The sequence below is a fragment of the Electrona antarctica genome (genome assembly GCF_951216825.1).
Source record: "Electrona antarctica genome assembly, chromosome: 20".
Classification (NCBI taxonomy): domain Eukaryota; kingdom Metazoa; phylum Chordata; class Actinopteri; order Myctophiformes; family Myctophidae; genus Electrona; species Electrona antarctica.
The window spans coordinates 30,516,321-30,528,820 of record NC_136801.1 but is presented as its reverse complement, the minus strand read 5'-3'; the positions used below and the strand labels follow the sequence as shown (position 1 = coordinate 30,528,820).

General features: G+C 48.5%; 1 protein-coding gene across 1 annotated transcript in view; it reads right to left on the bottom strand.

The window, feature by feature from the left end:
- zfhx4 (zinc finger homeobox 4) overlaps positions 1-12,500 on the bottom strand; it is a 98,973-nt gene that overhangs the window by 5,482 nt on the left and 80,991 nt on the right. Inside the window, exons 8-11 of the mRNA XM_079489826.1 lie at positions 8,832-8,965; positions 6,720-6,920; positions 5,644-5,764; positions 1-5,110 (exon numbers count right to left, since the gene is read on the bottom strand). The exon at positions 1-5,110 is cut by the window's left edge and continues 425 nt beyond it. Of these exons, the coding sequence (XP_079345952.1) occupies positions 1-5,110; positions 5,644-5,764; positions 6,720-6,920; positions 8,832-8,965 (5,566 nt within the window). The remainder of the gene's footprint in view (positions 5,111-5,643; positions 5,765-6,719; positions 6,921-8,831; positions 8,966-12,500) is intronic.

Sequence of the window (12,500 nt, the reverse complement as noted above, 5' to 3'; positions counted from 1 at the left end):
TTGAATTTCTTTTCTTTAGCACGGGCGTTCTGGAACCACACCTGGACCACGCGCTTAGGAAGTCCAATCTCATTGCCCAGCATCTCACATTCTTGCATTGTTGGGGTGCGGTAGTCACTGAAGCAAGCCTTGAGGACTTTCAGTTGCACGTTACTCATCTGAGTCCTGAAACGTTTGTGGCCCGGCCTATCCCCACCACTGCTGGATTTCCCAGACTTGCTGAAGGGGTTTCCCGCTCCGAAGGGACTAGGTGAGCTTGGGTCGGCCAGGCTTGAAGATTCACTCATATCATAGCTTTCGTCATACTCTTCATCTCTGTAGCTATAATAAGTGTCATAGTCTTTTCCAGAGAAGCTGAGGGCAGGGCTCACCATGCTGAACTGGAGCCTGTCATCCCCCCCATCAGAACCTGGGGCTGGGTTGCACTTGCTATCCAGTTTGTCCCCTCCATTGGCAGTGAGGCTCTCGACCTCATTGTTGTTGCCCTCGTCTCCAGTCGTAGCATCGCTTATGGCTGTGTTGATCGATGATGTCTCATCAAAGTCCAACTTGAAGTCATAAGGACAGGCCTCTGCAGAATTCATGTTCGCCCCTTCAGTTTCATCACAGTTTTCTGCTTTCACGGATGAAGGGCTGAAGAAGTTTTTTAACTGCGCCTCGGATGGTTTCATTGGTGTTGAGGATGCAGTTGGCAGCTCATATTCCATTGGCTCAGTCTTAGTAGGCAGATGTGGGAACTCAAAGAAATTATATTTATTTGGGCTTTCACCTCTGTCATTGTCTTGGCCCATTATTGGGCTTGGTGGCAAACTGAAGCCTGCCTGTTTTGCCTCATGCCAGTGTCTAGACCGTATGTGGCTATCAAGAGCAGATTTTGCCTTGAATAGTGCTCTGCAAAAGGGACATTTCTTGTGGGACTGAGAGGCCCCAATAGCACGGAACTGGCCCTTTCTCTCTCTTGCACGAGTGTTCTGGAACCAAACCTGGACAACTCTCTTTTTCAGGCCGACCTCTCGTGCAATGTGGTCCAGCATCTTCCGCGTGGGGTTTGAGTCCAGTAGGTATTTGTCATAGAGAATCTCCAGTTGTTCTGGTGTGATGGTGGTTCTCAAGCGTTTGTCTCTGTGTTGCTCTTCACTACTGATTGTGCCATCTTTATCAGCAGAGCTTTCCTCTTTGTCGTCAAGTTTCCTCTTCATTGCCCCAGTGCTTGGGGCTGAGGCCAGACCTGAGCTGCTCTGACCAGGCATTTGGGAGAGCGCTCCAGACAGCAGCTGGCTAGCCATGAGGGGATTGTTGGGGTCAAATATCATATAGGGCATATCAAGGGGCCGTTCCAGGAACTGTGAATGAAGGAACTGGTTTTGGGCAGCCAGGAAATGCATGTGCTGGTGCTCCTGCCACAGTTCCACAGTAGGGAAGGCAATCTTGCATTGGTCACACTGGTACTGAAGCATCTGGTGAGGAAGGTTGTTTGTGAGCGAGGAAAGGGCCAGTGAGAGGGGGCTTGAGGGCACTGCAGCCGACTGTGGCTGTGAATGTGGTCTTGACATTTGTGACTGGGGAGGTTTTTGTGGTGGGGGCTGAGGAGTGGAGGCCTTTGACGGTCTAGGGTCTGGCAATGACTTGATAACTGGCGATGGGGCAGTTTCAGTCAGTTTAGGTTTAATTTCAGGGGGAATCTCAGGCTTGGGCGAGGCCTTACCCACGCTGGGCAGAGGAGAAGGCATCAGAGGAGAGCTTGAGCCAGAACTACTGGCTGTTACGTGGGTTTGCTTGGGAGGTTCTGGGGTTGCCTGGCTGGACATAGTGTGGTAGTGGCTTTGCTCACCAGTGTCTAGAAATTCTTCAGAGGTCATCTCCTCCATTCCTTCCTCATCCTCATCCTTATAACATAGCTTCTTCTGGTGAGTGATAAGGTCAAAGATGCGCGGGAACACAATGTTGCACTTTTTACACTGGTACTGCATGTTGCTGGTTCTGATGTAGCGTTCATTCGTCAGCTCCTTCTTCTCGCAGTCTTTTGAATCTGCCTGGTTCTCATAGCTCTTCCTGGCTTTCTGCCGGGCATTCTGGAACCACACCACAATGACTCTGGTCGGGAGGTTGAGCACGGTAGAGAGCTGCTCAATCTCATCATCTTTCGGGTAGGCATTGGTGTCGAAGAAGTCTTGAAGTACCCTTAGCTGGTAATCAGTGAATCTGGTCCTAGAGGACCTCTTGTTCATAGTAGCATCAGTTCTGTAGTATTCAAGTGTGTTATACTGCGTCTCAATTCGTATATCTTCCAAAGTAGTAATGGGAGGGATGCTAAAATTGTAAGGGGAGTCTTTGCTTCGCTGCCGCTCTTTGAAAAGGGTGTTACGGAACCAGTGCTTGATGACTTTCTGGGGCAGGCCAGACTTCTCGGACATGTCTTGAATCTGATCCTCGTTAGGGGAGTTATTGATATCGAAATGGGCCCGAAGGATCTTCAGTTGGTCGTCAGTGATGCGAGTGCGCGGGCGCTTGAACTGGGACTGGCGGAGGAAGTTTGGGTCGAGGCCGAGCTGCTGCTGGCAGAGCTGCGTGAGGTCTGAAGAGAGGGAGTCCATAGTGGGCAACTGGAGGGCCAGCTGATGGGTCAGTCCATGATGCTGCCCCATCAGCTGGCCCTGCTGCATCATCAGAGGAGAAAACATTTGGAGATCCATGGGGACAGAGAGCGACATTTGTGGGGGTGCAGGAGGGGCAGGCGGAGGGGGTGGAGGTGGGGGTGGAGGTGGCTGGGGCTGGGGTGGTGTCTGGTGAGGAGTCTGGTGAGGAGTCTGGTGAGGAGTCTGTTGAGGAGTCTGGTGAGGAGTCTGGTTTGAAACGGGGACAGGTGGTGGTGGGGCCTGTGGGGGTTGTGGTTTGGTCATGGATGTAGAAGGAGGTGGAGTAGCTGTCAAAGGGGCTGGAGCGGGAGGCGGAGGTGGTGGAGGAGGTGGAGGGGGCGGCGGTGGGGTCTCAGGTGATGCAGGGTTTATGGGGTACAGTTTGTCATAGGCCTCCCTGTACTGCTGGGCAAACTTCTCCAGTTCCACGTATGGGAAGAACTGGCTGTGCACATGCTCCTGGTGACTTTTGAGAATGAGCATATTGGAGAAGAGCTTTCCGCACATTCCACATTCAAGCTTATCTGTTTTTATGTCGACTTGCTCAACTCCATCTTTGTTCTTCCTCTGGTTTTTCTGTCTGTTTTCATTGTACTGAATGACCAGCTCAAATCCAAAGTTCTCCAAGAGAGCCTTGGCTGCGTTGCCTCGAGCTCCTGAAACAATGCGTGGAGGAGGAATGAGTGGCTCTGAGAACTTTGACTTCTTGTCTTTGCTGTCTTTTCCGCCATCACATAGTCCGTCGACTCCATTCTCCATCTTGGCTCTGTTCTCCTGTTTCTCCAAGTGGTCCTCAGCCTCCCGGGACATTTGTATCTCAGAGACAAATACAGAGCTAGGCTCAATTTTGGGTTTATGGGTCTGTGATAGCTGGTTTTTCTGTTGCTGATGCTGCAACTGGGACGCTTGCTGTTGTTGTTGCTGCTGCTGTTGCTGCTGTTGTTGCTGTTGCTGCTGCTGCTGTTGTTGCTGCTGCTGTTGCTGCTGCTGCTGAGCCTGTTGCTGCGCCTGAACTTGCTGCATCTGATGCTGCTGTTGCATCTGTTGTTTAAGGTCTTCCAGGAAAGACCCGGTGAGGCCGGGCATTCCAAAAGCCGCTGCAGAGTGCAAAGCCATCTCTGGGCTGAGGTTGAACTCTGCCCCCGGTATGTAGAAGGGGAAAAGGAACTGGGGCTGCTGGAATTGCAGTAGTGCCTCCGGGGTCATGCCGAAATGGGGGAAGAAAGCCGGGTTGAGGAACTGCGGCTGGAAGAACGCAGCCTGCTGCTGGAGCTCATGTTGAAGCTGCATCTGCAGCTGGGCTTGGGACTGTGCCGATAGGTGGCTGACACTTGTCAGCGCTGTTGCATGGTCAGTAGCGACGTTTTGCTTTGTATTGTTGCTGTTGCTGCTGTTACCGTCTTTGGCTTCCACAGTGTTTTCTTTGTTAGTGGAGGGCGTTCCACTTCTAGCAGTGTCCAAGTTGTTGCTGTTCCCTTGTGCAGATGGGGCTGGGCTCTTTGCTGGCACTGGACCACTGATCCCGCTGCTACTACTACTACTACTGCTGCTCATTTCAGTTTTGGCTGTTCTGGCTTTGGTCTGGTGGAGCACGGACCTCATGTGAATCTCCAGTGTAGAGCTTTGGCTGTAGGCGACGTTGCAAGTGTTGCATTTGAACGGTTTGTTGTCAACACTGTTGCTTGTGTCTTGGGGAACTGGGCTCGAGGCCTCTTGGAGTACCTTCTTCAGCTTGTGTAGATGGGAGACGGAGTTGTAGTGGACTAGGAGAATGTTCTTCTGGGTGAAAGACTCCTTGCACACCGTGCACTTGTAAGGACGAGAAGGGTCCAGGAATTTCTCCATGGTGAAGTTGGGCCCCTTTCTGAAGGGAAGGGTCCGTTTTGGCTCCGCTCCCATGTCGTCCAGCAGTGAACTGCTGTCGCTTCCCGTGGGACTCGGTTTCTCCTCCTGGTCCATTTCGTCGTCTTTGTCCAAGTCGTGTTCAAAGGCCTGAGCTTCCTCCAAGGCCCTGGCTTCGCTCTCGGTGATGTCTCCGTTCAGCGGCAGGCTCCCGATGAGCTGCTGCACTTCGGCCTCCGACAGCTCCGGGTGGCCATTCTCCAGGTGCTTCCTGAGGGCCAGGAATGTCCTGAAGCTGCGCTGGCAGAGGCTGCACATGGTGGCCGCTCTGATGGCGTGGTACTGGGAATGTATCTGAAGCTTTTGCATGGTCTTGAAGGCCAGGCTACAGTGGTTGCAGCGGTACTTGTAGACGTGCCGGTCGGAGACGGAGAGCTGCTGCTGCTGCTGGAGCCTCTGGAGCTCGCTCACAGGGTCCTGCAGGGCGTCGGGGGATTTGCGGTCGTGTCCGAGACCACCCGCCCTCTTCCAGTCTGGGGCTTCCGATGCCTCCCTGGGGGGTTTGAGTTCTTCAGCATGAAGGTCCAAATCGTTCTGGTCTCGAGTGTTCAGTTCGTCCTTTGAGCTGTTTCCTAAAACAACAATAGAAAATAGAAGTCAATACAAGCCAAAGAGAAGGTGAAAGAAAAACATCACGTGACCTTGACATTATTATATACTATCAAATCTATTTTCAGTACAAATTCGATCATCAAGTTTTGGATTGGAACCTCGGAGTCTCCACGGTGGTAGGAAGGAACTTTACTTCTGTACCACTCGAGGACCCACTTCATAGGCATAGGCTAGTTAACGAGAATAATACTAAAGCTACAGAAAGCCCTAGAATGTTTGGGAGTGAGATTTTAATGTGGATAGTTGATCGTTTTTATATTGTGTCTATTATAAATACATTATTATTATGAATATGTTATTCAAATGAGCTATATAATCAGCATTCAGGATTCATTAGCACCAACATTTCTGAATTAATTTAAGGTTTAAATATATCCATCTCACATTTCAATACTTTTTGATTGATTGATTTGCCTTAGAAAAATGCTTTGCATTTCCAATGGAATTGGAATAAGTAGACTGGGTTGGGTTGCAGACAATGCGTTGTCCTCACCTTGGATCTTTGCAGAGCCCTCAGACAGAGCAGCAGACGGGTCCATCAGAGACAGGGATTTGTCTGGCCCGGGCGATGGATGCGTTACATTATTTGGTGTCATCGTGTCAGGTCCAACAACCTATCAAAGGCAAAAGAAAGTCAGAATGATCATCAAAATGTGCTTAAGATGAATAACGCCGGACAGGTACGTCTCTCTGAGCCAAAACACATTTGAGGAGCTGTTCTACTTTTCCACTTTCTATGTCGCCGGCTCATTTTTGAAGAGCGGACTTGGCTCCTCTCAGAGGACGACAACTGTCACGTTTATGACGGTTCCCCTGAGGGAGTGGAGCGGGATCACTGCATGGGAAATGCTTTATGGGACTGTTCAATGTCTGGCCCTCGCCCTGAGCTAGACAGCAGACCGGAGGGAAGACTGGACACCACCACTAACAAAATGACTTCCATTTTTCATTTCAACATGCACTTCTCAAAAGGACAAAGACAAAACGAAAAAAAACTTTTATAAAGCCTAAGAAAAAAAATGCAGTGATTCAGGAGGATTAATGGCACACATACATTTCGTAAATTTCCCAATAAGAGCCCAATATTATCCCATTTTGGACTGAGGCCGATTCTAAAAACGCCTTCTAAATCCTGACCTAATTTGAAAAATCACACCCGTGTGAACTGAGTGGTGTAAGGTCTTATATAGACTGATCAACTGTGGTCTGACGTAATGTCTGACGTAATGAAATCACACCCGTGTGAACTGGGTGACCATAGCAACCATGCTCATTTTTTGGTACGAACAGACACGTAAACTAACAAAGCCAGTTTTAGGAGTGGTTTACATTTTTTGGTACGAACAGACACGTAAACTAACAAAGCCAGTTGTAGGAGTGGTTTACACCACTCAAAAACTTCAAATATTTATATAGCAGCATTATTATTTTTCATATTATTTCATTTTTGAATACTCTACATACTGTACAGAACCCCAAAAGGGGTTCCCGCCCAGAATGGGCACAAACACACACACGCACACAGTCACACACACACACAATGATCTTGATGCTGAGGCTTCCACTCACAGTGAGTATGAGTTTCTCCACACAGTCGGGTGCCACGCTGTGGAGGTGGGTGAGATGCAACTGCAGGTGGATCTTGTTGCTCAGGACGTCCTGACACAGCGGGCAGCGGATCACCGGCTGCATGGAATGCTGGGACATCACGTGCAGCTGCATGCGGTTGGCGTCTTTACTGCTGTAGTTGCAGTAAGGGCACTGCTGCACCTGGGGAGAGAGTGTGTGTATATGGGTTTTATAAATATTTCAACCAATGAAAGGTATTAACAAGAGCTTGTGAAATAAAATAATAACTACATTGGATCCACAGGAACACAGGTTATGTTTTTCCATTTCCTGAAAAGTAATTTTTTGGATGGGTTTCTGCCCCGACAGTGACGATTATATTAACGGTGACATTAATGGCGAGGAATAAACACGACTAGATCGTAAGGCAGGCAGGCAGGCAGGCGGATACAAGCAATGCGTCTCCCTCGCCCGTTATAGGGTTGGAAAACTTACGACAAATCTGTGGAATTGAATGGAATTTTTTCCAGGGGCCTTTATTTTACTTTATTGGAGACCCCACATTTAACTACCCAATCACCTCATCCTCCACCCATGCCCCAACCACCCCACCATCCAGACACAAAACGTAGATCAACCCTGTGTTCATGTAATTCACTTAAGTCCCTCAACTCATGCAATTTTATAAGTAGGGACCATGATTGGCTAGGATTTCTAATCAGTAGATTAAGAGATGACAAAGGTGTGCACCCGCCCAGGCACCGCCTTGCCCTCATTACAGGGAGTACTCTGAACATGGCCGCCTGCCTTCCTCACCACCTGTCTTAATAGAATCCATTTCTGAAATGACTAAGTCCTTCCCCTCCAACGCAGGGCCCCAGAACCCAGACGAGCTAATACTTCATAATCTAATTTAAAAACACATATAATTTAAAGAGATGCAAAAAGGGGAGACAGGCGGGGAGATGGGTTGGGGGGGAGTCCTAAGGCTAGAGCAGGTATTTCCACTTAAGAACACAAAGGCTAGCCGGCCGGCCGCTCTGCACGCCTGATGCTAAAGACTTCTGTCAGGGCAAGGCAAGGATTGGGGAGCAGTTTAACCCCTTCGCTGGATCCACTGGCGCCAGCGAAAGCTAAATGCTTTGCTTAGCATTTCTTGGTTCTGGTTGTTGATAAGCCTCTTTGCCATTAGCTCATCTTTTTTGCAGACTGGAAAGGGCTCAGACTTCATTAGTGGACTTCATTAGTGCTTATGGAGGAGAAGCTGCCTCATTAGCCATTAGCTTGGTGTGCCCGCCGACATTAGAACTTTGGGCGTTTAGCTTAAAGCCACTAATTCTAAAGACTTTCACTGTTTTTGCCATCTGACCAGACTTGGCATGTCACAGGTAACAGTACGGCCGGTCATTTCTAATGGATTGGACACTTGCTGTGAGCCTTTCATAGACTTATAGAATTAGTCTTTCGTGGCAGCGGTGGCCGAACGGATAGCGGCGCGGTCTAGATACCGGAAGGTTCCCAGTTCGAATCAGCCGTCCGACACGTTAAAATTACCACCGCTGAAATGCCCTTGAACAAGGCATCAACCACTACGATGAAATGTGTTCTATGAGCAGGGCCTGGCTGGAAACAAGTTCTTGAGCTTAGCCCAGATACCCTGGGTAAATATAGTAATCATTTCATTTCATTTCATTTCATTTCACTTAGTTAGTTATTTTTTTCTATCTATGACACGTTCAATCCAAGCTTTTTTCCACTAATTCCACGTATTTGGTGTAAGCTGTGTATATACACACTGTGTACACTGTGAAATGTTGAAATCTGAGTTTATTTACACCCACGCAGTGAATTGTACCAAGACATTTGTACTGGGCAATTTAGGGGAAGTGCCCAGTTAGGGAGAATTACAATTTGTGCATTTAAATATCACATACTGTGCGTGCCTTGCTCAGGGGTGTCTCATCAGTGATCTTGGGTGAAACAGCTGTAACTAATAAAGCCAGTGGGGATCAAGCGTGTGCCCTCATGAAGCAATTAGCCATACCATTCTCCACCATCAGTACCTGACACTGTAACATAATTCAGCTCTTGTATTTTCTTGGTCTCCTTTACCTGCTCATTAGCAGAGGTCTTCACCTCAGCCGACTTGGGCCTTTTGGGAGGGCTGTCAATCTGTTGGTCTGGCAGAAGAGAGCGTTTGGTCATAGTATTGGATCCAGGGCCATCTTTAGACAGCGCATTCACTCCTAGCAGGAGAGAGAGAGAGAGAGAGAGAGAGAGAGAAAATTAAAGTCATACTCTGCGACACCTCTGGTAGCTCCCTCGTCATTACAGTGTCCGTCTATGGTCTGTTGGAACTGCGACACCCAGAATTCAGTTTGAAACGCGCGCACATTTATGTGAAATGGACATTGTGGAAAAATAGAAGCAGCGAAAGATTGTCTGAAAGATAAGTTACGCGAAAGGTCACACAGTATGACCTTAGCGCGAGCTAACACATGCTTAAATGCTGGGATTTGTTAATAGAATTGAGCATTATTCTACCATGTTCTTTAATTTTTTACAAATTGGTACAGTGTTAGTGCCCGAGGAAAACAACCTCATTAGGTCCATGCAGAGTGTTTGAAGAGAGAGAGAGAGAGAGAGAGAGAAAGAGCAGCGAGACGTGACTCAATGTTATAGTGTCCCATAGTTCATACATACTGGATGATCTACACGAGTGTTAAAAAATAAGAGATATTTGATTTATTTAAATGTGACATAATTATGAATGTGCATTCACCCTCGTTGACATGGCGGCCCTGTGCATGACAAAACCTGGCTACAAAAACAAACACTACAAAAGACCCCCCCCCCCCCCCCCCCCACACACACACACACAACGTAATGGTAAACACATCCGGCGAATTAGCATTCAGTGAGACTTGGGGGGGGGGGTGGAGAGGGGGGGGGGGGTGTTGGTGATTTGAGAAATTATTTGACACCTAGACAATCCCAGACACGGGGCAGAAGCATGGACTGGTATTCTTCACATTGGTGTAAAACGGAGCTCTTTTTTTCCCTTTTTTGCCCCGAGGACATGTGAAAATAGAGGGAAAATTCAAGGCAGTCTCATTATCACAGCACGACATGCATTAAATGTTATGGTAATATTATACACTTCATTAGTTCATATACATTTCCCCAGCCGCCTAAACAACCCTCTCTGTCTGCGCTGGATGCTAAATTTCCGCCGCTTGGTCACGGCTGGTGGTACGGTAGCAGTAAGAAGCATGAACATGTGTGTGTGTGTGTGTGTGTGTGTGTGTGTGTGTGTGTGTGTGTGTGTGTGTGTGTGTGTGTGTGTGTGTGTGTGTGTGTGTGTGTGTGTGTGTGTGTGTGTGTGTGTGTGTGCGTGTGTGTGTGTGAGACGTTAACAGCGGGGCTCAATGCGTACAGAGATCAGCCTCTGGTTGTATTTAGTAAATGCTGCAGCCACTGATAAATCTTTCATTAGCCTCATCCTCAGATACGAGCCGAGCAGCACCGCTATGCTCTGCCACTGCAATTTAGCCACTCTGCACAACACAAACACATAGCAACAGCAGCTCTCTCCCTCCGTCTGTCTGTCTGTCTGTCTGTGTGTCTCTCTCTCTCTCTCCCGCCCTCCTTCTCTCCCTCCCTCCCTCCCTCCCTCTCTGTCTGTCTCTCTCTCCCTCCCTCCCTCTCTCTCTCTCCCTCTCTCTCCCTCCCTCCCTCCCTCTCAGTCTGTCTCTCTCTCTCTAGCCCCTAACACCCTCCCCACACACACACGCACCCACACTCTGCCCCCTCTCGTCTGGTCACTCAAGGCAATATGCGAGCCTCACTCTTGCGAGTCAACGCTTCACGCTAGATGCACAAATGGGGGGAAGAAAAAAAAAGGAGGAAATCAAAGCAGTGATACATGAGGGGAGGGGGGGGGGGGGTGTATTTCATATTATTCTGTGGTCCGTGTTTGTACTCGGCGCATATCAATTCCTCTGGCCCGTTCATGCATTTTAATTCTGTTGCATTAAGTAGGCGTTCCACTTATTTTATTTGTAATCCCCCATATCTGCAGCCTGAAATATTGGCCTGTCAAGGAAAGTGACAGAGAGAGGGAGGGAGGGAAGAAAGGAAGGACAGACGGAAGAAAGAAAAGGGGGGGGGGGGGGGGGGGGGGCACACTCACACACACCACACACACACAAGGGCACAATGTGAATTTCCAAGAACATCCGAGAATTGCACTGCAGCTCAGCTCAGAATAGCGAGGTAATCTCGTCTCCTGCTGCATGTGATGGCCCCTGCAGAGCTGGTGTGTGTGTGTGTGTGTGTGTGTGTGTGTGTGTGTGTGTGTGTGTGTGTGTGTGTGTGTGTGTGTGTGTGTGTGCGCGCGCGCGCACGCGCGTCCACTTGTGTCAGATTTTGCACGACAGGTCCCTGAAACCATATTGGTCAGCCGGGTCGGGCATGGGCGCTCTCCGCGTCACACCACCTGACATTTTCCCCGGCAGAGCCCGCCTCCCGCATTTGTGATTATGAAACCATTTCTAATTTCGACTTTCAATGTTTGCTTCCATCTTCCAGTCAATTTGCAACTAAATTACATCCCTGCGAAAAAGGAGACGAGGCGATTGTCGGACAAGAGGCTCGCAAACACATTTACAATGAGGCAGGGAGAGAACCCCTCGCACATCAGCATTGATTACTGTCATATCCAATGTAAATGTATGTTTGCGCAGCGCGTGCGTGCGTGCGGCGCAAGCGAGTGTGTGTGTGTGTGCGGTGCTGAACACACAGAGTCCTTCTGGTCTTCGACCTACTGCTTTCATCAACACTTATGACACTCGAGCGGAGGAAAAACAGTCGGGTAACCTTGAATGTTGAGAGAGCCGTTCTCTATATCGCCACTTAGGAGCTTTAAGTGGCGACTCCCCAGTGTGACTCATAAAGTCATTTCAAGGCATAGAAATGCAGTCAGAAATTAAAATAAAAAACAAATAAAAAGAAAGAAAACGTCAAACGACCGAGGATATCGTAAACAAACACCACGGCTGCTAAAAGCGGACATGGCATCTATCTGTAAGATCATAAGAATAAAATATTCAGGAGATACATATTTCTTTTCCCTGTGGTGTTCGTATTCTCATACAGCATCACTTTGAAGGGGGTGTAACAGTTACTCAAACTAATCGATTTAACAGATTATAAAAATGTATCAATGATTGATTTGAGGGTGGGGGGCGAGGAGGGTGAAAATAGCAAAGATAGACGATCTAGAATGTCTGCTATTGCTATTTCTATTGAGACACTGTTGTACGACGACGTATGAATAGGACATAAGCAGTTAAACCTTGTATGTCCAAAAGCTTTCCTTTTTTTATTATTTAAAAAAACATTGTGCAAAAACTACTGTGCGACACTCTTGTGTGACAAAGTAAGCAGATTCATTTATGAAAAAATTGGAAATAATGGAGATACAAGGTTTTACCCGACAGCAACCATATGTAGGAGAGAATGAACAACAGAGATGGAGAACAAGAGACTCTCCTGACATTTCTCTCCTTTGTCTACCAGTCTGTAATGACCCCCCCCCCCCCTTTCTGTCCTCTCCTCTCCTACCACCTTCCCTCCATCCCTCGGTGGTGGTGATGGTGCTGGCTAGCTGCAGCCCAGTGAAGCCAGCTGACACCCCCCAACCCCCCCCCCCCCCCCCCCCACACACACACACACACACACACAAGCAATGACAAATGTGTGCATGCGGCAGGACCTTGC